The following is a 27,441-nucleotide window of genomic DNA, read 5'->3' as shown; positions in this document are numbered from 1 at the left end:
CAACCTATTTCGGGTTTACCCGTCATATTACTTTTCCCAAAGAAGTGCATAAATGCTAGAATTGATGGCCATTCGGAACAGCACAAATTTTTTACATCCAAATCAACTTAAATTTGGAAATTGCAGAATCAGAGATGGAGGCACCTTACATAACTTCACCCATTTTTCTATGGTTACCTTACAAACCATTATCCCAGGGTTACAGTGGTACCAACTGAGAAAAAATTATCAATCGCACAAGATCTTAAGTACCGCAGTGTAATTTATACTTAGAATAAACTGTTAAGGCTCTTAATAATTTTCGAATAAACTATGGATTATTTGCAAATTAAAAACATTTTCCTCCATATATATTAGATTAGTGTATTTATTTATGATAAACTCGTATGTTTTGGGTTGATCGACATTATGGCTAAGAATGTCCCCTTAGATAATAAATATACCAAAAATAAATTATATTTCTTCGCCTGGTTTCGAGAAAGAGTGCTTTTTCAGGTATAGAGAGTTCAATTTTTGGAGTAAGCTTAATCCAGCCATGGTATTAGACAATTCCAGTCATGGTTAAATGGTTGTAAAATGCAATGTAATGCGCATGTTTTGATCGCATACAAGTTTAACCAAGTAACTGGTCTCCTCCCCTAATTCTTAGAATCATATTTTTTATTTATCTACTAGACTCAAATTATCCTCAGTTCTTTTTATTACTGTTGTTTAGTAGCAAACCCTGGCAAGAATAGTTTTTGGTGTACTTTACAATGGTTTTCGCATTTCACCCTAAATATGATATTGCAAAACTATTGTTTTCTATTTGTAGAACAATGAATGGTATGTATTCTCTGCTGAAGCCGAAAACATCAATGTGTGAAGATACAATGGATAGGGATAGTACAAGATAATATTGATTATTGTCGCCTGAGCTAAAAGTCAAATATTACTCCACTCTTCATTTTTTGTTTTCTAGTTTCAAAAATTCTACCCTCACTCAACACTTTGGTTGTTCACCCATTCAAAGTGGTTTATACGCCATAATTGCATTCGGATTCCATATTTGTCAGGGCAGTAAAAATCAACACTGTTTTACCCACAGAATTGACTATAGTCTGGCTTGTCCATTAGTTTGAAAACAAAGTGGAGGGTGACAAGAAAGATTGCCTAAAACCGCATATAAAACTATCCTCAGGTTGACCATTCAACATTTATCATTTCACATTCAATATGATGAAGTTTTTAACCTCTATAATCAACACTAAAACGTCAGCTTTTAAACACACAAACCGATCTTTAATCAACCTAAAACTTCTAAGTCAGGCGATACCGCATAATTCAGGCGCATGTCCGCTCTTAGCTTAGAAAGGCTAGGTTTTTGAAGCCCTTAACATTAAAATCTATTAATCTATTTATATATATGTAAAATCATTTACTTATGCCTATGACAAAATTTAATTAAGTCAAGTACTGTGAATAATAAATATAATATATATAGAAAGCGGTTTCGTTACAAAAAAGCGATAATCACACAACTCCAAACTCAAAGATATGATCACACAAGGAATGTTAAAGATAATTAATTCGTACCACCACAACTAAATAACAGTACTCTTACGAACGACTAGTATGTGAGTTACAAACTAAAAATAGACAATTTTTATAAAACTAACTTGCTCATATGAAGAATGTAATGACTTGGCAAACAAAGCCCCACATTACTATTCAGTCCTAGTTTGGAGAAGGAGAGGAAGATAACAATTTCCTATTCTATAAATAAAGCGAGGTGGATATGAACAATAACCAAAGGAAATCTGAAATTCTCGAGTATCTGTCCTCTTTTGAAAGCGTTAGTTTAAACTCTATTCTGTTTGTCCTATTAATAATTTCTCCACCCCTGAAGGAAGAGCAAAAGCTGAGTCATTTTCTTTTTATGCCTGTTATGACAGGTTCCGCTGCAAATAACTTTATTAATTGAGAAAATTACTTAATTGCAATTAAACCAGACCCACTTACCATCTCTTTAAGGACGGACCCTTCAAGAGAAATACGCCAAGGCTCTTCTATCTTAAAGAAAAGCTCTACAGAGTAAAACAAAAGTTTGACTATTTGGAAAACTGTTGGAGGCAATGGGACTGGCCTGAGCCTAGGCTCAGTTTTACGAGTCCGCACATATTAAAAAACTGTTATTGCGGCTGTAATGCAGATATATTAAAAAGAAAGATGACAATTTTTTAAGGAAAAAGAAGCTCCTTTAAGAACATTTTCTGTTCGCCGTTAATGTGCCTTGTTTGTGCAAGCTTATTTTTCGTCATTCAAAGTTGTAAAATCATAATTATCGAGAACAAAAACCAGTCTGCTACAAATCAACCCATTGGCAAAGAAATATTTACAGTAGTTCTCCAGAGGAGAAATATCACGGCATACAATTTTTAAATATAACAAAAAAAGACGCTTTTACGGAGCTTTAATGAACTAGTACTTAATTCCCACCATGTTCGGTCAAAACCTGATAAACCAAACAACTAAAGTTCCTGATGACCACTCTACCTTTAGGACACAAATAGAATATAATCTATGACTGGGATCGCAGCCAGTTTTGTTTCAGTCTATTTCCAAAAACACACCTTTAAAAATTTCCTCCTCCAATATAAAGAAATTACTATTTTTAAGAAGAAGAAATATAAATATAGTTTTCAAATCCATTGAGGTTTTTTTTCGCACATTCAAAACATCTCCAGATACAGGTGAACAGGCGAAAGACTTTAATATTGTGAATGGTACCAAAATTATCCAACTCCAACCCTAGATACACAAATCATGGGACATCAATTCTAAGGGCTAGTGAAAAATGGCTCCACAATTGGTGCATCTTTTCTGTCGAAGTGCTAAGCAACATAAAATACCAATTGGAAAAAACAGAATGGCACACAGAAGTCCAAGAAGGGTAAAGTCATCTTCAAGAATTCCAATCTAAAAAAAATTACATAAATCTTAAACACTGAAATAGTAAAGTAGACCGTTGGCGCCCAGGCACCGTTTAGTGTTGCAGCGACCGTGACTCATTACTCAAAGTTGCAGAGCAACACATTCAACTATATTTCACGGTTAATAAATTTTAATGCTCCCGCATCAAGTTTGCAGATACGTTATGATTATTCTAAATTTTTATTAGTAAGGTCAGCAAGTAATAAGAGAGTTTCTAAAATAAGTTGTGCACGTACGAAGTATTCATCAAATTCTGTATCTGCATTGTTTTTTTCTTTTCAAACAGTTTGTGGTAACGAACTGTAGTAAGGAGCGACTCGGCTCAATAGTAAACGAAACTCTAAACAAGACCTAAGAGCTCATATGGCACTTGTGACGAAGCAAGAAGAGCTAAGAGCCAAGAGCTCATATGGTATGAGCTCTAACAAAATTCTAAGAATCAATAGATTGAATTAAAAGGAAAATCAGAGGCTTAATGCCGGTCAGGATTTAAAATAAGAGCTCTGAATCACGATGTCCTTCTAAATATTAAAATTCATTAAGATCCGATCACCCACTCGTAAGTTATAAATACCTCATTTTTTGTAATTTTTCCTCTCCCTTTAGCCCCCCAGATGGTCGAATCTGGGAAAACGACTTTACCAAGTCAATTTGTGCAGCTTCCTGACACGCCTACCAATTTTCATTGTCCTAGCACGTCCAAAAGCACCAAACTCGCCAAATCACTGAACCCCTCCCCCCAACTCCTCCAAAGAGAGCGAATCCAATACACTTACGTTAATCACGTATCAAGGAGATTTGCTTATTCTATCCACCAAGCTTCAGCCCGATTTCTCCACTCCAAGCGTTTTCCAAGATTTCCCCCTCCAACTCCCCCCAATGTCAACAGATCTGGTCGAGGTTTGAAATAAGAGCTCTGAGACATGGATTCCTTCTAAATATCAAATTTCATTAAGATCCGGTCACCTGTTCTTAAGTTAAAAATACCTCAATTTTTCTAATTTTTCCAAATTAACACCCCCCATCTCCTCCAAAGAGAACGGATCCGTTCCAATTATGTCAATCACGTATCTAGAACTTGTGCTTATTCTTCCCATCAAGTTTCATCCCGATCTCTCCACTCTAAGCGTTTTCCAAGATTCCTGTTTCCCTCCTCAAATCCCCGATGTCCCCTGATCCAATTCGAGTCGAAAATGGAGCATCTGAGACATAAGATCCTTATATATATATATATATATATATATATATATATATATATATATATATATATATATATATATATATATATATATATATATATCAAGTTTCAGTAAGATCCGATCACCTATTCGTAAGATAAAAATACTCCAATTTTCACGTTTTCCAAGAATTCCGGTTTCCCCCTCCAACTCCCCCCAATGTCACAGGATCTGGTTGGAATTTAAAATTAGAGTTTTAAAGCACAAGATCCTTCTAAATATCAAATTTTATTAAGATCTGGTCACCCGTTCGTAAGTTACAAATGCCTGATTTTTCCAAATTAAGACCCCCCCCCGCCTCCCAACTCCACCAAAGAGAGCAGATCTGGTTTGGTTATATCAGTCATGTATCTTAGACAGGTTTTTATTCTTCCCATCCAGTTTCATCCTGATCTCTCCGCTTTAAGTATTTTCTAAGATTTCCGGTCCCCCCACTGCCCCCCCCAATGAAGCTGGATCCGGTTGAGATTTAAAATAAGAGATCTGAGTTACGAGGTCCTTTCTAAATATGAAATTTCATCAAGATCCGATCACTCCTTCGTAAGTTAAAAATATGTCATTTTTTCTAATTTTTCAGAATTAATTTTTCAGTGATAAACTTGGTTTATACCAAGTGCCATAAAAACGAAATTTTGATACTAAAAGATACATTAACAGAATCGGATTTTTATGCTGATTTTAAATATATAAGTTTCATCAAATTTAGTCTTTGTCATCAAAAGTTAAGAGCCTGAGAAAATTTGCCTTATTTTGGATAATAGGGGGAAACACCCCCTAAAAGTCATAGAATCGTAACAAAAATCCTACCATCGCATTCAGCGTATCAGACAAGCCTATTGTAAAAATTTCAAGCTCCTATCTACAAAAATGTGGAACTTCATATTTTTTGCCAGAAGACTGATCACGGGTGCGTGTTTATTTGTTCTTTTTTTCCAGGGGTCATCGTATCGACCGAGTGGTCCTAGAATGTTGCAAAAAAGCTCATTCTAACGGAAATGAAAAGTTCTATTGCCCTTTTTAAGTAACCAAAAAAATAGGATGACATCTAGGCCCCCCCATGCTCATTTTTTTTACCAAAGTCAACGAATCAAAATTTTGAGATAGTCATTTTGTTCAGCATAGTCGGAAACCACAAGAACTATGTCTTTGGGATGACTTACTCCCCCACAGTCCCCGGGGGAGGGGCTGCAATTGCAAACTTTGACCAGTGTTTACATACAGTAATGGTTATGGGGAAGTGTACAGACATTTTTCAGGGGGATTATTTTGGTTGGTTGGGGGGAGGGTTGAGGGGAGGGGTTGAGGGGAGGGGCTATATGGGAGGATCTTTTCTTTGAGGAATATGTCATGGGGGAAGAGAAATTCAATGAAGGAGGTGCAGAATTTTCTAGCATTATTATAAAAAAAAACAATGAAAAAATAAACATGAAAAAGTTTTTTCAACTGAAAGTAAGGAGCAGCATTAAAACTTAAAACGAACAGAGATTATTACGCATATGGGGGGTTCATCTCCTCCAAAATACCTCGCTCTTTACGCTAAAGCATTTTTATTAATTTCCACTATTTATTCTACGGCCTTTCTGATTCAGGGGTCATTGTTAAAGAGTTGGGACAAAATTTAAGCTTTAGCGTAAAGAGTGAGGTATTAATGAGGGAACAAACCCCCTCATATACATAATAAAAATATAAGAATATAAAAGTTCGTTACGTAAGTTAATTCTTAAGTTACGTATATTTTTTACTAAAAACATTTGTTAAAAATTAAAACTTCTAGTTGCCTTTTCAAGTAGCCAAAAAATTGGAGGGCAACTAGGCCTCCTCCCCCACCCTTTTTTCTCAAAATCGTCTGATCAAAACTAAGAGAAAGCCATTTACCCAAAAAAAAGAATTAATATGCAAATTTTATTTTAATAATTTCTGTGCGGAGAGCCAAAATTAAACATGCATTAATTCAAAAACGTTCAGAAATTAAACAAAAAAAAATTAGTTTTTTTTTAAATTTAATCTTGTATTAAAGCTGTGTACTATTTACTACGGTTAATGAAAATCCGCGAAGAATCTGATGTGCCATGACCAATTCGGAAATTATTTGTAAGTGCAGGAAGCAATTTATAGATGACAAATCTTAAAAACTGATAAAATATAGAAATTTTGATTAGGTTGTCGAAGGAGTAATATGAAGTTCTGAGTGTTTGAAGTTATTTGACTTCTAAAAAGTTTATCTTCTAAGCTAGGCCATTTTACTTAAACAAAATGTAGGAAATATGCAAAATGAAAACTCAAAATAGAAAGTCAAAGAAGAAATTTCGTTTCTCCAAAACTAACGTAAGCTCCAGATTTTAGAAGATGAAAACTTTTCAATCCATATTTGAGGAAAAAATTCTACCGTGTCTAGAAAAAAAGAAGGAAGCCAAACAAATTTAATGCACCTTGGCAACATCAGAAATTATTTTAAGCTAAAAAAGCAATATTCTTACTTTTCTTGCTATCTTCTGTTCTTTCCATAATATTATAAGAGGCATCGGAAAAAGGACCCCCACCCCCTAAATCAGAATTTTCACTTTCGAAGCTATGGTACTCCAAAGGTAACATTTGACAGGGAAGCATTTGGAAAATTTTAGCAAATCTGCAAAATGTTTAAAATATTATTTCAGGAAAAATAATGTTGGCTCCAGCTAGATAAGAGATAAGATAATATTTATAGTTCAAAAGACTATTCACTTACATTCACTTTATATGTCCAAAATTAAAAATTTAACACATATTATTGAAATATGACCTATCACTGAGATAAAAATCCAAGTCCAAGAAGTAAAAATAAACTAAATTTCATACGGTACGAATAACCGCAAATACCAAAAGGAGGGGGGGGGGGGAAAATAAAATAACGCTTGATAATACTCTATGATAACGCTATCATACGTAAAAAGGAGCTAAATATGCGTTCTAATTAAACATATCGAAATCAATAATGGCAACACTATCACATGCTCAAAATTAAAAAAAAAGTCATTGAAATCAAATAGTCAAAATTCTGAAAGATAAAGGAAGAAGCAGAAATCTTGATAATTGTAGATGGGATTATGCAAAAGACTAGATTAACCTAAACATTGCAAGAAATATTTTTGTATTTTAAAAACTTATGATCTACTTGAAAGGAACAATATAACAATATTTACTAAAATACGGTCAAGTTAAAAAGTATCCCGGCATAAACAAATTAGGATGTTGTTGTCAAACAAGTCAAACACTTTTTGCAGGTTTAGCCAGATATTTGGTTTCTTTCGGTTACTTAGGATGGTATGTACCAAGTGCACAAGGTAATGGGTGGTGGAGGATTTCCTTCAGTTAACAAACTGTCGGACGTAAATACGTGGACTGATATCAACTTTAAGCCAGTCACAAATGAACCCTTCATAAAGTTTTGAAAAATCTGGAGTGGGTGAAATAGGTCGTATGTTGATGAAAGCCAGATAAGTAAATTTATTTGGGATGAAAATTATAAAACCTAGTTTCCAGCAACTTGGGAATTTACCAAATTTTGCGATTTGGTTGAAAATATTAGATAATGGTTCAGAAATCGTGTCTGAAAAGGGTTTAATTAACTCTATTGGGATGTCTGAGGTAAGTGCTAGATTTTTTAAGCTTTTGGACTTTATTTACAACATCAAAGGAAGAAATTCAGGAGAAGGTATTTGGGGGAAGAGTTGGACCTAAGCCAGTTAAACAGGGGAGACTTTGTACAGTAGAAGCAAGATACACGTTCAGACCATTGGCTATCTTATAAGGGGGCTCAGGAAGATGAAAATTAACTTCAAAAAGTTTTTTTTCCGAATATCTCTTTAATTTCTCTCTACCATTGCTTGAGCTTGTTAAAATATAGATTGAGCTTCGCAAAAGAATTTTAAAGCAAAAGTTTAAAATTTCGGTTAGGGTATTTTCCTTTAAAGCATTCTCCTATAAGATGTCTTCTACTTAATTTTATATATTAAGCAGATAGCTTAAGATATGGATCTTATGCTTGGACCTATTTGCTGTTGTCGTAAATACTATAACTTTCAAATATTATTTATTATTTTAGTTTCTTTATTTCCCTCAAAAAATGAGGAGTAGGCTACAATACAATATAAAGAAAAGACAAATGATAACGCTTACAATAAAAAAATATCAAATATTGATCTAACACTTAAAAAGAGAAAAAAAAGATACAAAAACACTTGCTAAATAATTTAGCCTATAAGTCATTCAGAGCCGGAACTGCTACTAAAAACCGGAAATAAATTATGACCTAACAGGATAATTTTCGCCTTGTCGTCAAATGTTTTATATTTTTTCTTTATACAGACTACAGGATCCTTCACTTTAAGCTTTAAAACAATCTCAGTGTTACTAAAAGAAAGGGGGAAACCAAGTAAAAATTTGCAAAATTTAAAATAAGGAACTTTAATGGGCAAAAGATCAGAAGGTCTGAAATTAAGGAAGAGGAGGGACGGGAACAATACGTGAGGCAGAGCCACGGCGCTATACATACGACCAAGGACGTTCCAATGGTAAAGACACCGAAAACGAATTAAAAGACCAAATGCCTTGCATAGTTTTATCTGAACATGCTGAACCAGGACTGATTTAAATTCTCTTTCCAAAGCAGCATAAGGTAATCCCAAATAAGTGACTATTGGTGACGACTAGAAAATAACACCATTGCCACAATCGAGAGTCGCCTTGACATTATCCTCTAAACAATAGTTGTGATTGTTTATCCTCAAAAATAGTTTCAATGTCTTAGCTATATCGCACTCCTCAACAAGGTCAGAACAGAAAACCTTGTTCATGTTAGGATATTACTTCCTTTTTTGTGATGCAAGCAATACATTTGAACTTTGAAGAAGCAGAATACAAACAATTTTCCCTCCACTTAACTATACAAAGGGACAAAACACGGAAAAAAAACAAAATAATCAGGACTTTGTAACAACAAAAAATATTAGCATAATGGTTTATTAACTGTAGTTGACTTAGTTTCATGTATGTGTATGATGTATTGGTTTTTTCCATCAGTGCAGTACATGTATAAAGTAAAGAGTTATAATTGTGTTTATTGACAAAGTATTGTATGGTTTGTGCATCAAATATCGGCAACATTTGTTAAGAAATTGTTTGCTATCTCGATAATGTTTGTAACCCGATGCCCACTGTATCAGTAAATCTAACAGCTTTCCAATTATATTGTAAATAAGTAAAGCGTCACAAAGATATTATTCACTTGAGAGGGTTTCAGCTCTCTTTGGAACAAAAAGGAATTCATTTACAATTTTTATGCTTACCTTAACAAATAAAAATAGGATATGACTTTTAATATTTGAAATGTGACATAATCAATTAGAGCTTACCATTGCATATTTTTAAAACAAGTTTTATTTGCCAGCAATTTTGTGTTTGAATTATAAGTATATGTAAAAAAAATACAATCTGATAAGTACTTGGCAAGTATGAAGGAGTACATACTCGGCATGCAGGGCATCCTCCAACAACAATAACTTGAGCAGCTGGAATTGGTTGCACAGTAATTACAGATGTTGCACCATATGAAGGATGAGTCATATAAATGGGCCCTCTAGAAGTTCTATATGTTCTCATAGGAGGCGAGGTCATGGCAGGAGAGACTGGAACTGCTTGTGGTGGCACAGTAATTGCTGAAAAGAAATGCAGCTTAACACTTTCAAAGATAGAAAATATTTGTTTCTCATATTAAAAAAAAACTATCTTATCTTTATGTGTCAATGTGTCTTCTGTCAATCCTGTCAGTCTTTGATTTACAAGAACATAATCAATAAGGTTCGTGGTTTTACCATCACGTGTTTAAAATATTAACTTATGGGTCATTTTAGAACCTATTGGTGGAGATTAATGCACCATCAAATTTAAAGCAATCTGTTACCATTGCAATTTTTGTTACATACAACAAAAATTTGCCTAAGCTAGGATACCATCTATCCTACCTCGGGATTATTGTCCCCCAGTGAAATACCTCATTGATTTGTTTGGTTAGGTACTTATTCTCTCAAGTCTCATTATCTGTGGTTTAAATGGAAAAGATCCTGGTATATTCGTTGATCATAAACCAAAATTTTGCTGTCACTGGCTTACCAATTTTTCATTACATGGTGTTTTTTTGCAATCACTTCGGTTAGGTGATAGAAATTTTCAGGAATGGATCCAGAGTCCTCTTTCTAATTGGTTAGAAAACTGTTTAGGGAATTTGTCAACAATATTCTTGGTTTGAGTGTACTTTTCTATGACTCTCCGTTTTGAAAAGTGATTCTAAGGAAATAAGTAAGATTTTAAGTTATTTCAGAAAGTCATTATTATTAATTTTTTTTCACAAATAATTTAAATTTCCAAGTTTTTTAAGAAAGTTATAAGATTCAAACCCTTTCCTTGGGTCTCTTTGTGGCACACATCTATTTACAAGAATTTCACTTTTATATCATAAAGTTTTTTCAGGTTTACCAAAGACCAGTGCCTTTTTGAGGGAAAATTGAAAGAGGAAGAATCAAAGGGTTTTCTTGGGACACTAATTGGGCTTTGGATCCATTCATGGCAGCTTTATCCCCAATTCAATTGACATAAAAACCCTATCATCAAGAAATATACAAAAAAGGGTTGTTCTTAATTTTGGTTCGAGTCAGCTTTTCTTTATCTACATTTTTAGAACCATAATTTCAAGGATCTGAATAGGATTTTAAGCCGAAGAAAATAGTTCTTTTGAAATTAGAACACTTATAGAAATTCAGACCAATATTTGAACATCAAACCTGTGTCTGAAGGTTTCATTCACCAAGCATAAAACTATTTCAAACTTCATGACAATTTAGATTCTCTAAGAGGGGCCAGGGGAAGGGAAGGAGGTGATATTTTTAAAGGCAACAGTGGAGTTAATGCTCTAATCTCAGCTTCTCTATTTCTGGCATTTTAAATTCCGTCATAATTGATACTGAGGAGCCCCTGAAGGTAATGTAAGTACCATAATGTTTTAAAATGATGTGCTGTTTCTGTTAGACAGAAGAAGCCTAGAAAAATGCAGGCAATACAGTGATGATCCCTGTTTGGTTTGTATTTATGTAAACAAAGCATTTTTATAACATGCAAATGAAGTTGCACAAAATGTAATACACAAATTGAGAAATTTCTGACCAAAGGAACTTCCAATAGAAATGGCTAAGGATAGTCTTTTGTTCAAAACTTTATATTTCAAACTAAAAACCAGCAAAAAAATCAAGTATTCCCAAATATGGAATGCAAATGCTTAGGGGAGATCAACAAAATTGCAACTCTTCCTGAAGTTTAAAGAAAAAACGACAAGAATAGCTTTTAGACTGAAAATTCAGCATTAATGCTGCATCCAGACATAGCATTCTCTGTGAAATAGGCTTTTGGACATGCTCCAAGTTGCGCCATTGGCATGAGGTTTCTCAGAAGAAGTCTAAGAAAACACTGGCAATCCTTTGATGATCTGTTTGTGGTTTATATCTATGTAAACAAAGCGTTTTTACAGCATACAAATAAAGTTGCACAAAATTTAATACACAAATTGAGAAAATTCTGACCAAAGGAACTTCCAATAGAAGGGGCAAAGGATAGCCTTGCTTTCCAAACTTTATATTTCAGACTTAAAAGCAGCAAACAATGTCAAGTATTCCCATCTGCAAGCCAGGTTAATCCTTCTCCCCTGTAGATGTTAAGTGGAGATGAATAAAATTGTGACTTCCTGATGTCTAAAGAAAAAATGACAAGAATAGCTTTTGGACTTTCAGCATTAATGCTACATACTGATATAGAATTCCCCATCAAAAAAGCTTTTGGACATGCTTGTAGAGAAACAGGGCCTCCAGAACTTTTCAAAAATCTTCATGCTGTTTGAAGGCAGTAACAGGGTTACCTAAATACATTGACCAGATATACTGTTGACAGTTTGGGTCCAGAACTTAACTTTCTTGAATAGATACCAACTTTTCCAGGGAAAAGCTACTTGCCAATTAGATGTTTAACAGAAGTGTTTCTGAGGCAACCTCTTTCCATCTAGTTCAAGAACCCTGGCACCACCAAATGTAAACTTACCAACACAGAAAATAAACTATGCCCAGTAGAAATTTATGAGTAGAAAGTTGTTTTCTGGAGAAAAAGTTGTGACTAAAGAGGTCTCACAGCAAAGTTGATTAATTTAGTGTTTCTGGGGCAATGTTGTTTGTCAGTTAGTTGGTTTACAGAAGAATTTCTGAGCTAGTTGGAAAAGGAAATTCTTTCTGGGGCAAAGTTTATCATCAGCTAGTTGGTTAATGAAAATTTTTCTGGGGAAAAGCTACTTGTCAACTAGACAGTTAAAAGAAGAGTTTCTGGGGCAATGTTGTTTGCCAACTAGATGGTTAACAGACTTCTTTCTGGGGCAACCTCTTCTTCCAGCTAGTTGGAAAAGGAAATGCTTTCTGGGGCAAAGTTATTCATCAGCTAGTTGGTTAATAAAAAACATTTCTGTGGAAAAGCTACTTGCCAACTAGATGGTTAATAGAAGCGTTTCTGGGGCAATGTTTGTTTCTAGCTAGTTGGAAAGAAAGTGTTGCTGGGGAGAAATTACTTGTCAACTAGTTGGAAAAGGAATATTTTTCTGGGGCAATTTTCTTGTCAACTAGTTGAAAAATTTAATTATTGCTATTGGGATTGACTAAATTATCCAACTAGATGGCAAAAATATTTGTATTTATAAGGAGATTGGATAATACCTTTTTATATAAGGCTATATGCTATTTTGGTAAAGCTTTAGTTTCATCACAAGCTGTTGAAAATACATATTAATGCATATAGCAAGATTCTCTTGATCAAATATTGTTTCTTTGTCATTATTACAGAAACTACCATGTCCGTTTTTTAGCTTTCTATAATCCCCCTTCAACAAAAATAAAAATACTTGAAGTGGGCAGGGTTTTGAAGCCAAGGGAATTGTTGGGGTTGGACAATATGAATGAATAATGACATAAAACAATACACAATCATAAAAATCTAGCTATATGTATTAATTAAAAAAAAAAAAAAAATAAAATGTCCTCTTTTCAAACTTTTAACACCACACAAGCTTACCCTAGACTAACCACAATTTCTGTAGAAAATAGGATTGCAATGATGAAACATCATGACAATAACAAACTAGGTTTAACCAATCAGACCTCACCCCACTGCCTGTAGGGCTCATGTACTAATAAGCTTTGCTCTATAGGTAATGTTACCTGTAAGCAAAATCAGACATTACACTGCCTACCTTTCATAATATTGAATTAATTGCTCTGAATTGCCAGTTCAAATTTTGACACAGGGCATTGTCACAACAGCTACTATTGCAATTGTTCAGAAATAGCTGGCTAATTTAAATTTGAAAGTGAACCATCTTGAATATTAGCATTAATGGAAGTGTGAGTAATTTATTTATCTTTTGACTTCTTACTATACAGAAATTACCAGTGACAACAGGAATTAGTATTTAAAATATAATTTCATTCATATTATACAACCTTAACTTTTCCCTCAGCTTCAAAACCCTGCCCACTTTATGCATTTTTAGTTTGCCCCATGCAGGAGGAGGGTCAACCAGAAATAGATGTGCTTCTAGAATTAGCATTTCTAAAGTGCTATATTATGGATACTATGTTGCTTTGCAGCATAGTTTCCAGTATAGACAGCTTGCAATGAAACTAATAAAATACTGCTATTTTTTTCCATTTGTCAAAGGGTGGTGTCCTGAAATATGATGGATGGAAAAATGGTAAAATTGTTTTAAATGTTTTACTCAACTTAATTGTGGTAAATCAATGTTGATGGATTATATAACTTTAAAAAATGGATTTATAATCAAACAATAAATTTGAAATCCATGGTTTAAGCCATTTTTATACACACCTAGAAATTTTCTTGGTAAATATTTTGTGGCTTTTATAATTGGCTTACCAATAAAGTGAACATACCAATTGATGTCTTTTATTAAGTTCTTTACAAATGTAATAATTGCTTCTATTGTAAATTTAAGCACTCCTTTACCTGGCCTAACCTAACCCAACTATAAATAATTTTGGCACTGAGAAATGTAGTATTATTTTGTTGAAAACAACTGAGAAAACATAGTATTATTTTGTTGAAACAACCAATAACTCATACTTTTATTGAAAATTTGTCACTTTTAAGAGCTCAAAGAATGCAGAAACTTCAACTTGCAATAGAAGCAATTAGTACATTTGTCAAGAACATAAAAAAGGTGTAAAATTCTAGTTGATTGACTTTTGGCTATCTTGGAAAGGGGTTAGGTTAGGATAATGAAACTTTCAGGGATGAGTCTAAAGGCTAAAGTATGTACTGGGAAGGTATATTGAAGTGCCCACCTCTACTCCTTCTCCCTCTAGAGGACCCTGGCCTTTGATGACCTTTATAAATATGTGTGTTATAAAACTGAAACCTTGCAAAATAGATCTTCTGCTTCAGTGAAGTACAACAAAAATATTTTCAGCTCTACAACTTTGCTCAATCTCAATTTATAAGGTTTTAAAGATATGCAAATACATTTCCTAAATTTTGAAAAAAAAACATAGATATGGCTCAGAATTGACCTCAAATAACAGGAATTTCATTTTCAGAACCAAAGGCAGAGACATGGCAACTGGTAACTGAAAATTAAGGAAAAATGTTGTTTTTTCAAAACTTCACTAGCTATATACCTATCATGTACGCAAGTTTCAGGGCCCTCCAGAGTGAGAGGGAGGGGAGGTGGGTACTTCAAAATAACTTCCCAGGACATACTTTAGCCTTTAGACCCATCCCTGAATGTTTCATTTTCCAAACCTAACCCATTTCCAAGATAGCCAAAAGTCAATCAACTAGAATTTTACTGCCAGTAAAATTCTAGTTAATTGACTGGAAATGATTTAGGTTTAGAAAATGAAACTTTCAGGGATGGATCTACAGGCTAAAGTATATCCCAGGAAGCCATTTTAAAGTACCCACCTCTGCTCCTTCTCCCTCTAGAGGGCCCTGAAATTTGCCTATATGACAGGTCTATACCTATTGAAATTTTGACAAAACAGCATTTTACCTTGATTTTCAGTTACTAGTTGCTTTTTTGCTGCCCTTAGTTCTGAAAATGCAATTCCTGTTATTTGAGTAGAATTTTGAGCCATATCAATGTTTTTCTTTTTCAAAATTTAGGAAAACTATTTGCAAATCTTTAAAACCATGTAAAATGGGATTGAACAAAGTTATGAAGCTGAAAACAATTTTGTTGTACTTCAATTAAGCAGAAGATCTAATTTGCAAGGTTTCACTTTATAGCACACAAATTTTTAAAGATCATCAAAGGTCAGGGCCCACTAGAGGCAGAAGGAGTAGAGGTACATACTTCAAAATACCTTCCTGGGACATACTTTAGCCTGTAGACCCATCCCTGAAAGTTTCATTTTCCTAACCTAAACCCTTTCCAAGATAGCAAGAAGTCAATGAACTAGAATTTTACTGCAACTACCTCCCTTCCTTCTCCCTCTAGAGGGTCTTGACCTTTGATAACCTTCAAAAATGTGTGTCTTATAAAAGTGAAACCTTCCAAAATAGAACTTTGGCTTAATTAAAGTACAACAAAATAGTTTTCAGCTTCATAACTTTGCTCAATTCCATTTTATAAGGTTTTGAAGATATTCAAATACATTTCCTAAGTTTGGAAAAAAAAACATTGATATGGCTCAAGTTCTATTGAAATAACAGGAATTACATTTTCAGAACTAAAGGCAGGGAATAAGCAACTAGTAACTGAAAATTAAGGTAAAATGTTGTTTTGTCAAAATTTCAATAGGTATAGACCTGTGATGTAGGCAAATTTCAGGGCCCTCTAGAGGGAGAAGGAGTGGAGGTGGGTACTTTAAAATACCTTCCTGAGACATAGGCTACTTTAGCCTGTAGGCCTATCCCTGAAAGTTTCATTTTCTCAATTACCTTAAATTACCTTAAATCGCACTGGCCGGCGAATAAGGTTGGGTGAACATCCTGTAGATTCGCCGGTTGAGTGATGGAGGTGGAAGTGCGTTGTCTAGTTCCGTTGAGTAGATCCACTGGCCTCCCAGTGTAGTTTCCACTCCATCGCTGCCCAGTCTCGGTCAATTGCTTTTTTGAAGTTGTCAACAGTTTTGGACTGAACTGTTTCTTCACTAAGGGAATTCCACAGTGGAACAGCACGAGCTGAGAAGAAGTTGGAACGTTCTCTCCGTGAGCTTCTTTGTTGCTGGAGCTTCTTGGTGTGGCCCCGGGTGTGGCTAGAGAGCGACTTATTAAAAAGCCCTGGTGTGACACCATTCTCCAGCAGCTTGTGGGTCAGGATTGCATCTCCGCGTTTCCTCCTGTATGTCAGGGTTGGGAGCTTGAGTTTCTTGAGGCGTTCAGGGTACGAGAGGTTCTTACATTTGGTTGGTAGTTTTGTAGCCCTCTGCTGAACGCTCTCAAGGATCTTCTTGTCCACGACATAGTGGGGAACGGCAAGAGAGACTCCGTACTCAAGTTGCGGTCTGACCAGTCCTGTATATAGCTTCCTGATTGTCCTGGGAGATCTACTGGTGATATTACGTCTGATGAGACCAAGGGACCTGTTGCCTTTTGCAGCTAGGTATTTGCTGTGACTATGGAATTTCATTTTGTCATCAACAATGACCCCAAGGTCTCTTTCTTCGGTGACAGTTTCCAAAGTTATGAGCTTCCCAGTACAATCTGTCATTGTATATGTCATTCCTGGGTTCTTAGGGCCAAGATGTAGGACTTTGCACTTTTCAGCATTAAACTCGAGGGACCAGGAAGAGGACCAGTTGTTGAGGGTGTGCAGATCTGCCTGCAGAGCTGCGCACTGTTGGTTGTTTGCGACTGGGCCAAACAGTCGCAATTAGTCAACATAGTCTTTCCAAAATAGCAAGAAGTCAATTAACTAGAATTTTACCATAGTTGCTTCAAAATAGGCTACCTTCCTGGGACATACTTTAGTCTATAGCCTAGATGCATCCCTGAAAGTTTCATTTTCCTAATCTAAACCCTTTCTGAGATAGCAAGAAGTCAAGGTAAAATTCTAGTTAATTGACTTCTTGCTATTTCAGAAAGGGTTTAGGTTAGGAAAATGAAACTTTCATGGATGAATCTAGAGACTAGTGTGTCCTGGGAAAGTATTTTGAAGCAACTATCTCTACTCCTTCTCCCTCTAGAGGGTCCTGACCTTTGATGACCTTTGAAAATTTGTGTGTTATAATAGTGAACCCTTGCAAAATAGATCTTCTGCTTAATTGAAGTACAACCAAATTGTTTTCAGCTTCATAACTTTGCTCAATTCCATTTTATAAGGTTTGAAAGATATGCAAAAACATTTCCTAAATTTTGAAAAAAACATTGATTTGGCTCAAAATTCTAGGCCTACTCAAATAACAGGAATTGTATTTTCAGAACTAAAGGCAGAGAAAAAGCAACTAGTAACTGAAAATTAAGGTAAAATGTTGTTTTGTCAAAATTTCAATAGGTACAGACCTGTCATGTAGGCAAATTTTAGGGCCCTCTAGAAGGAGAAGGAGTGGAGATGGGTACTTTATAATACCTTCCCAGGACATACTTTAGCCTATAGACCCATCCCTGAAAGTTTCATTTCCCTAACCTAAACCCTTTCTGAGATAGGAAGAAGTTAATTAACTAGAATTTTACCGAAGTCAATTAACAAGAATTTTAACCCTAAAACCTCTAAAATTCCATTCATTTTGCTAACACTTTCATCTAGGATGCTCAAATGAGTCTAAGTCTAGGAAGGTTTTATAGGTACCCCCTTTGACTTTTAGCCTACTTAGTAGCTTAATTTTCACCCAATCATTTAACTTAAACTTACAGTGTCCACTAGGGGGAACAGCAGAATAAGGAGGTGGTTTAACTTCACTGTCAGCCATGCTTTGGAAAAGTGATTTGAATCTTCTACTTCTTCTTATGAATATGCTTACAATTAAACTGACCTTGTATTTTGCTAGTTTACAAGTTTGGCTACAATGGTTTGCCCATTCAGTCTTATTACAAATATTTCAGTCGGGCGTGTAGGTTCATTGCAGAGTAAAATAAAGCTCTTGGGATTACAATTTCAATTTATTTACTTTATTTTAAATGAAAAACTTAATCATTTGAAGCTATTTGAAGTCTAAAACCGTGCACCTTGTTCTAAGATCAATTTGAAAGAACTTTTCCAACAAAAGAAGTTTTTCAAAGAATATGAGAGCTACATTGCGTCAAAGGTTAAAAAAAAAATAAAATGGTAATTCAAGTACGGAATGATCACTATTATTAAATAAGTGAAAATGAAATGTCACTTGCGTTCTACTGAAAATAATTCTTATTTCGAACTGAAATTTTTTATTGGTCAGAACATTAAAGACAATTATCAAATCATCACATCTGACGAAATATACACTTACAATTTAATATATATTAATATTCATTCCTGAAAGTCTCAGAAATTTTTTATTTAATGCTGTCATAAAAGAAGAAAAGAATGTATTCTTGATTCACTAAGTGCAAATGACTTTTTTGTCTCTATTTTGTCTTATTAAACCCAGAAACCGTCCCGGTTTTCTCTCTGGTGGGAGAAAGCTGATCTTTAAGGCAAAAGGTGGTGCACCGTGACGAGCCACCACAAATTGTTGGCGCACCATTTTTTCTATCAAGAAGGTGAAACCTGTTCCAAAGACGACGAGCGAGATATCGTTGAAATTCAAAAAGAATGATGAGTTCATTACAGCCCAAAACCAATAACAGAGTATTATTATTCATAATGGCATATATTCATTGTTTGCAGACTGGAGGAGAATAGTGCTTCCAGTGGCTATTTATTTTTAAGAAGAAGTCAAAGAGGTGAAAGGACATGTTGTTAATTCATATACCTCCCTACAATTTTGGAACTGGAACAGCCGTTTGGCACTCTGAAGCCACGCACTACATAATAACCCATGTAAGTTCGAGTAGATCAAGAACAAAAACAACAAAAACGAACAGTTTCTCGGATCAGAAGTCTTATTTCAGACTTTCTGATTTCTTGGTTTTCAATGAACGCTAGTGTCCACTTCCATCCTTGTCCGTGTAAACATGGTATTTGTTTCTGCACTCAATGAAATCAAGAAGCAGTATTTTTTGCATTTTTTTTTTCGAAGCATCAGGTGTGCTCTGATGTTTATTACTTAATAGTAAGTTTTTGCCCTCTGATATGATTGCCAATAATTTATAATTCTCACATAGGTTTTGGAAAGCTTATAATTTTGGCGTAGGAAGCAATTTTTATGCTATTAAGCTATTTTCTACGAGAGAAAATATTTTGAAATGAGACACAGAGGTCTCTGCCATCTCGGCGGGTATATAAATAAGAAAACTGTTCAGTAAGACCGAAAGGTTTTCTATCCAACTAAAGCCCTGAGTGTAGTGATGTGAAGTTTAATGAAAACAAAAACAACAAAGGGAGAGTCCCAAGGAGGATTCATCTTCCCCCAGAGGTGGCTTGGTCGGTTGTAGAGACTCAACCGTACTAGACATAATTTATCTAGGTTATTAAACTTGGAGAACAAACGATGCACATCATTACCGGTTTTTGCTTTTTCCTCCAGCCTTTAAAAAAACGAAACTATTATTGTTCTGATAAATAAATTGGTCATAGGATTCCCAACAACAAGCTTTTCGCTCTTTCAACAAAACAGGGAAATTCCTTTTATAGACTTCGGAGGATTAGAAAATGTTGGATCGGTTACTTTTGTGTCGTCGAAAAAGGAAATAAAAAAATGACAAGTCTGTCAATAAATTCTTAATTGAAATTGTTCAAGTTAAAAAGAAAGACACTCTTTACAGAAATTTGTTCGTCCAATTGAGTCTGGAAATAGCTACCAACTTTAAATTTGATATTACTTAGAGTAGTAAATGCATTTGGATTCGAAACTGAGGTAGTGATCATTTGTCAACTTTTCAAGAAAGTTTTTAATGTCTCTCAAACATAACTGTGAACTTGATATTAATTACAACCAAAAATCAACTTTAGAAGTATCATAGCCCTAAAGAAATTGCTCAAAGATGATAAGTATCACTACTAATGAAAGAGATTAAGCCCTTGGGGGGCAACTATAGATTCTTCGTGGTGCATTACAGTTAAAAGTCCAAATACAAAGACATGCCAGCAAGCCAAATGACGAGATTTTGACTCAAATTCTGGCAGGATAGGCCGAGACCTTGCAGTCGTGTTTATTGGTCTGCAAAACAATTCAAAACTAGAACAAGTTACTTGAATAATAATGGCGCAGCTAAATAAATGTTTAGAATGGATTCCTCAAGTTGCTCCTTGCTTTTCTATTTATGGAGGAAAAGTACGAATTTTAGTACTATCTAAATTTTTTTAACTGTTTATAGTGCTGAATATTTTGAATGTACAAATAACCAATAGTACACCCCAAGTTAATATCTAGAATTAAAACTCTTATGAAGAAGACATCTTAATCAAATGAAAGTAGCCTAGACAGTAAAATTCTACTTAATTGACTTCTTGATATCTCAGAAAGGGTTTAGGTTAGGAAAATGAAACTTTCAGGGATGAATATACAGGCTAAAGTATGTCTCAAGAAGGTATTTTGAAGTACCTACCTCCACTCCTTCTCCCTCTAGAGGGCCCTGACCTTTGATGACCTTTAAAATTATGTGTGTTATAAAATTCAAACCTTGCAAAATAGATCTTCTGCTTAATTAAAGTACATCAAAGTAGTTTTCAGCTTCATAACTTTGCTCAATTCCATTTTATAAGGTTTAAAGATATGCAAATAAATTTCCTAAACTTAGAAAAAAAAACATTGATATGGCTCATAATTCTACTCAAATAACAGGAACTGCATTTTTAGAACTAAAGCCAGAGAAAAAGCAACTAGTAACTGAAAATTAAGGTAAAATGTTGTTTTGTCAAAATTTCAATAGGTACAGACCTGTCATGTTGGCATATTTCAGGGCCCTCTAGAGGGAGAAGGAATGAAAGTGGGTACTTTAAAACACCTTCCCGGGACATACTTTAGCCTGTAGACCCATCCCTGAAAGTTTCATTTTCCTAACCTTAACCCTTTCCGAGATAGCAAGAAGTCAATTAACTAGAACTTTACCACCTAGCCTACAATTAGAATCCTTATTTTATGCTATTTGCAAATGTTTTGGTCACTTATCTGACAGCACATCCCTCTCCTCAGCTTGTCCCAGACATAGCTGTAGGAATATATAAAATACCATATTAGGCTAAAGAAAACACAAAATATAGGCTAAGCCTAATTAAATGTTTCCTTCATAAAGTGCAACATATTCAAGCAGGCCTAAATCTTCAGTCTTACAAAATAAATTAGGTAGGATGAAAATAAATATGGTTAAATTCTAGTTTATTGACTTCTTGTTATCTTGGAAAGGGGTTAGGTTAGAAAAATGAAACTTTCAGGGATGGTTCTACAGGCTAAAGTATGTCCCAGGAAGATGTTTTGAAGTACCTACATCCACTCCCTGTCCCTCCAGAAGATCCTGATCTTTGATGACTTTCAAAAATATGTGTGTTATAAAAATGAAACCTTGCAAAATAGATCTTCTGCTTGGTTGAAGTACAACAAAATTATTGGCACATTTCATTTTGTCATGTTGGCACATTTCAGGGCCCTCTAGAGGGAGAGGGAGTAGAGATGGGTACTTTAAAATACCTTTCCAGGATATACTTGAGCCTGTAGACCCATCCCTGAAAGTTTCATTTTCCTAACCCAACCGCTTTCCAAGATAGCAAGCAGTCACTAAACTAGAATTTTACCAATAAATATATCTCTAATGCCTTTTTCTGCTCTTACCTTTAGGGTAATTCATTAATTATTGTAGGCCTAAAATTCTAGACAAGCTACTTTTTGCTTTCTTAGAAAGGGACTAGGTTAGGAAAATGAAGCTTTCAGTAGCCTAATGATTCCAGATTCAAAAATATACTCAAGGAAATTATTACCAAGCAACTATAGCATTGGCTATTAATCCTCTTCTGATTTCTAAATCTTTGAAGTTTGCCTAGTCTACTTGACAGGTCTATACCTATTGATTATAACCTATTAGAAAGATCTATTTTGCAAGGTTTCAGTTTTGTCATGCAAAGGTTTTTAAAGGTCAGTAAATGTATCACAGTTCATATTATTGACTTGCCAATAAAGTGAATATACCACTCAATGCCTTTTTTATGCTCTTTACAAATGTAATAATTACTTCTATTGCAAATTCAAATTTAAGTACATTTGACCTAACCTAACTATAAATAATTTTGGCACTGAGAAAATGTAGTATTATTTTGTCAAAAATGACTGAGAAAACATAGTCTCATTTTTCCAGAAACAACCAATAACTCCTACTTTAGTTGAAAATTTGTAATTTTTAAGAGCTCAAAAAAATGCTTAAATTTGAATTTGCAATAGAAATAATTATTTTATTTGTAACAAGCATAAAAAAAATGCATTGAATGGTATGTTTACTTTATTGTAGGCTAAGTCAATAATATGAACTGTGATACATTTACCCATACTTTAGTCCACACATCAGTCCCTTAAAGTTTCATTTTCCTCACCTTACCCCTTTCAAAGATAGAAAAGAGTAGATTGTCTAGATTTTTACCATGTCTCTTAAAAAAATTGGCTTGTGATAAAAATGGCCATTTGTGGCTGATTCAAGAATGGTAAGTATTATTGTCCTTAGTCTCAGTAGTAAAATGTAATTTTGAAAACCAATTTTTAGAAATTTTGTAAAAAAGACATAGAAACCCCTCAAAAACTACATCAGTTTTGCTGTGATGTTGTTTTGTTATCATGGTGATTAGTTCAGAAGAAACTATGCACAAGACTATTACCCTAAATTTCAACACATGTAGGCCTACACTTTTTTAAAGTGCACACACTAATAATTTTGAAAATTACTGTTTTTTTGCAATAGGTGGCTAAGAACATAAGATCTGATATGCTGCAAGTCAACTCTTTATCTGTTTTTTGTTTTATGCTAAAACTGTATCTTCTGAACTTGCTTTTAAGGCAATGAACAGAAAAGTTTTCAGTAATGACCTCCCTTGAGAGATCATTGTAAGTAAAGGTACAACATTTAACAAAGCTATTTTTCATGTGCTCAGTGTTGAGGGTCTCTTAGTATAGATAATTTTATGCTACTACATCTCTCTGAGTTGGTTGCATTAATTAGCAAAGAGTCTAATGAAACTGACGTTGTTAGTTAAGCATTTAAAAGTCCTCTTGAAAAGCTACAAAAGCTTTAGACTTTATTAAGAAATACTAAAAAAATAGCATTCTGGTGATAATTTGCATATTGATAAGAATGCTTGTGAATAGGTTGCATATTAGTAACATGTTCTTTACTTAAGGCTGATTTGCTGCACTCTTTTTTGGAGAAAGGGAGGGGTTGAGTTTTTTCTTTGATTCTTTACATTTAGTTCTTGTTTTAGCTGTCTTGGCATAATTAGCTTTGCTTTCTAAGAAAATTGTCCTTGCTTAGGTTTTGAGCAGTAGCTAATAGAATTTTGTAATGCCCATCTCTGCTTCTCAACACCTTTGTCTTATCTGCCTTTAGAGCTAGCACTGTTATTTGGCATTTCAGACTTGAAACAATGCTCAGTTTTAGGATTGGAATCCTCTTGGCTTTTCACAAGTTGCACAAAAGGAATAAAGTTTTGTTCATAACACTATGAAAGATCCTCATGAACTTCATAGAAAGTTGTTCAATTGGCATCATTTTTCCTTAGCTATTGATAAATGTAGTTTTGCTACTTCTATTTTTTCTAAGAGTAGGGTTTTCTATTAGTCCAAAAGTAGAATTTCATGCAAAAATGGATTTTTCCAAAGTGAGAAGGAAATTCTAACCTCAGAGCCCTGGGGCAAGGACTGTAAGTTATGCTGTAGGGACTTATCAGGTTTTTTGGAAGGAGTGGTTATATGTACTTCAGATGGGGTTCATCCTAATCAAATGTTGTCATGTTATGGCATTGTTCAAATAAAACTTATTTTTACTTTGATTATCCTCTTAAATTCATTCTTTGTTTTCATTTCCATTCTAAAACCAATTTTATCTTTACCTTTGTCATAATTCAAGCCATACAAATTATTTTGCTTTTTCTTTTTTATCTCTTGAATGTACTGCATTCTTCCTTATCCCCTAGACAATCAATTCCTCTTGTTTGTTTTCCTGTTCTCCAGGCTGTGAATACTGATGCCACACGCATGTCTACCCATGAAAAAGTCTAATGCCGCTTTTGTTTCTTCTTCTTTATATGTTCTCTGGAGCAGTTGCATCTTGGTCCAGCTATGTCTAATGGTTGAGATAGGGAATGATCATACTGTTTATATCTCTCTGCAGTACTCTAGACTTAGTACTCAACTATATATTTTCTAATTTTCAGCTAAAATGAAAGAAAAACATCAAAACATCAGATGAGCATATTTTTTTTAGAGGTTAGTTTTAGACACTCTAACAACTAATGTCAATGGTTGTTCACTCTGGTCTTCAATCAACCATAAGAACACCTGCTCCAATATTTTACTCTTTATGTCCACCCTATTTTTCAGGTTTTCTATGGTCAGAGCATGTTCTTTTACTATTGTGACTTGTGGAGGTTTTTGGATTTAATTTTAGCTTACACTATGCAATTATTCTAGTGCTTGAGTTTTATCTTGACATAAACTGTTTCGGTTTTTTAACACCCTTTTAAGATTACACTATAACTGATCCAGTTTAATTTGAAGTCTTGACTAATTTGTGCATGCCTCTCAACTTTCATTTACAATTAAGCTAACTTAAATTTACTCATAATATTACAGTACGTTAGTGCAATTTGTAAAATGGTTTTTTTCATAGAAGATTTTAAATAAAAAAAAAAAAACGAGAGCTAAGAGCTCATATGGCACTTGTGACAAGGCAAGAAGAGCCAAGAGATCATATGGTATGAGCTCTAACACAATAAGAGCTCTGAGTCACAAAGTCCTTCTAAATATCAAAATTCATTAAGATCTGATGACCCACTCGTAAGTTATAAATACCTAATTTTTTCTAATTTTTCCTCTCTCTTTTGCCCCCCAGATGGTCGAAACTGGGAAAACGACTTTATCAAGTCAAATTGTGCAGCTCCCTGACACGCCTACCAATTTTCATCGCCCTAGCACGTCCAGAAGCACCAAACTCGCCAAATCACTGAACCCCCCCCCCCAACTCCCCCAAAGAGAGCGAATCCAGTACGATTCTGTCAATCACGTTTCAAGGAGATTTGTTTATTCTATCTACCAAGCTTCATCCTGATTCCTCCACTCCGTGTTTTTCCAAGATTACCCCCTCCAACTCCCCCCAATGTCAAAAGATCTGGTCGGGATTTGAAATAAGAGCTCTGAGACATGAATTCCTTCTAAAAATCAAATTTCATTACGATCCGATCATCTATTCGTAAGATAAAAATACCCCAATTTTCATGTTTTCCAAGAATTCCGGTTTCCCCCTCCAACTCCCCCGAATGTCACAGGATCTGGTCGGAATTTGAAATTAGAACTTTAAAGCACAAGATTCTTCTAAATATCAAATTTCATTAAGATCTGGTCACCCTTTCATAAGTTATAAATACCTCAATTTTCAAAATTACCCCCCCCCCCCAATTCCACCAAAGAGAGCAGATCTGGTCCAGTTATGTCAGTCACGTATCTTAGACATGTTTCTATTCTTCCCATCCAGTTTCATCCTGATCTCTCTGCTTTAAGTATTTTCTAAGATTTCCAGTCCCCCCAACTGCCCCTCCCCCCAATTACGCTTGATCTGGTTGAGATTTAAAATAAGATATCTGAGTTACGAGGTCCTTCTAAATATGAAGTTCCATGAAGATCCGATCACTCCTTCGTAAGTTAAAAATATGTCTTTTTTCTTATTTTTCAGAATTACCCTCCCCCCCCAATTGAGCGGATCCGTTCCAATTACGTAAATCACGCATGCAAGACTTCTGCTTATTTTTCCAACCAAGTTTCATTCCAATCCCTCCAATCTAAGCATTTTCCATCACTTCAGGTTTCCCCACCCCAAACTTCCCCCAATGTCACCAGATCCGGTCAGGATTTAAAATAAGAGCTTTGAGACACGATATCCTTCTAAATATCAAATTTCATGGAGATCCAATCACCCATTCATAAGTTAAAAATACCTCATTTTTTCTAATTTTTCAGAATTAACCCCCCCCCCAACTACCACAAAGAGAGCGGATCCGTTCTGGTTATGTCGATCATGTATCTAGGACTCGTGTTTTTTTCCCATCAAGTTTCATCCCGATCCCTCCACTCTAAGTGTTTTCCAAGTTTTAGGTTTCCCCTCCCAACTCCCCCCCAATTTCACCAGATCCGGTCGGGTTTAAAATAAGAGCTCTGAGCCACGATATCTTTCTAAATATCAACTTTCATTGAGATCCGATCACCTGTTCGTAAGTTAAAAATACCTCATTTTTTTTATTTTTCAGAAATACCCCCCCCCCCCCCCAACTACCCCAAAGAGAGCGGATCCGTTCTGGTTATGTCAATCATGTATCTAGGACTCGTGTTTTTTTCCCACCAGGTTTCATCCCGATCCCTCCACTCTAAGTGTTTTCCAAGTTTTAGGTTTCCCCCTCCCAACTCCCCGCCCCCGTCACCAGATCCGGTCGGGATTTAAAATAAGCTCTAAGACACGATATCCTTCTAAACATCAAATTTCATTGAGATCCGTTCACCCGTTCGTAAGTTGAAAATACCTTATTTTTTCTAATTTTTAAGAATTACTCCCCCCCAACTTCCCCAAAGAGAGCGAATCAGTTCCGATTATGTCAATCATGTATCTGGGACTTGCGCTTATTTTTCCCATCAAGTTTCATCCCGATCCCTCCACTCTAAGTGTTTTCCAAGATTTTAGGTTTCCCCCCCTCCAACTACCCCCAATGTCATCAGATGCGGTTGGGATTTAAAGTAAGAGCTCTGAGACACAATATCATTCCAAACATCAAATTTCATTAAGATCCAATCACCCACTTATAAGTTAAAAATACTTCATTTTTTCTATTTTTTCCAAATTGACCGGCCCCCACTCCCCCCCCCAGATGGTCAAGTCGGGAAAACGACTATTT

The 27,441-nt window shown here is 34.9% G+C and overlaps 2 protein-coding genes across 2 annotated transcripts in view; one reads left to right on the top strand and one right to left on the bottom strand.

Moving 5' to 3' along the window:
- Positions 1-1,453: 1,453 nt before the first annotated feature.
- On the bottom strand, positions 1,454-18,301 carry LOC136039902 (membrane protein BRI3-like). Its single transcript, XM_065723890.1, has 3 exons — positions 18,142-18,301; positions 9,717-9,904; positions 1,454-2,958 (listed from the first exon to the last, which is right to left on the bottom strand). The coding sequence occupies exons 1-3, from the start codon at positions 18,197-18,199 to the stop codon at positions 2,827-2,829; spliced, it is 378 nt and encodes a 125-aa protein (XP_065579962.1). The 5' UTR covers positions 18,200-18,301; the 3' UTR covers positions 1,454-2,826.
- A 2,225-nt stretch (positions 18,302-20,526) lies between these two features.
- LOC136039901 (CDP-diacylglycerol--glycerol-3-phosphate 3-phosphatidyltransferase, mitochondrial-like) overlaps positions 20,527-27,441 on the top strand; it is a 42,636-nt gene continuing 35,721 nt past the window's right edge. Inside the window, exon 1 of the mRNA XM_065723889.1 lies at positions 20,527-20,641. Coding sequence (XP_065579961.1) covers positions 20,570-20,641 — 72 coding nt within the window. The 5' untranslated portion in view covers positions 20,527-20,569. The remainder of the gene's footprint in view (positions 20,642-27,441) is intronic.

The sequence above is a fragment of the Artemia franciscana genome, chromosome 20, assembly GCF_032884065.1.
Source record: "Artemia franciscana chromosome 20, ASM3288406v1, whole genome shotgun sequence".
NCBI classification, from domain to species: domain Eukaryota; kingdom Metazoa; phylum Arthropoda; class Branchiopoda; order Anostraca; family Artemiidae; genus Artemia; species Artemia franciscana.
The sequence above is the reverse complement of the archived record's forward strand: the minus strand, read 5'-3'. Positions and strand labels throughout refer to the sequence as shown.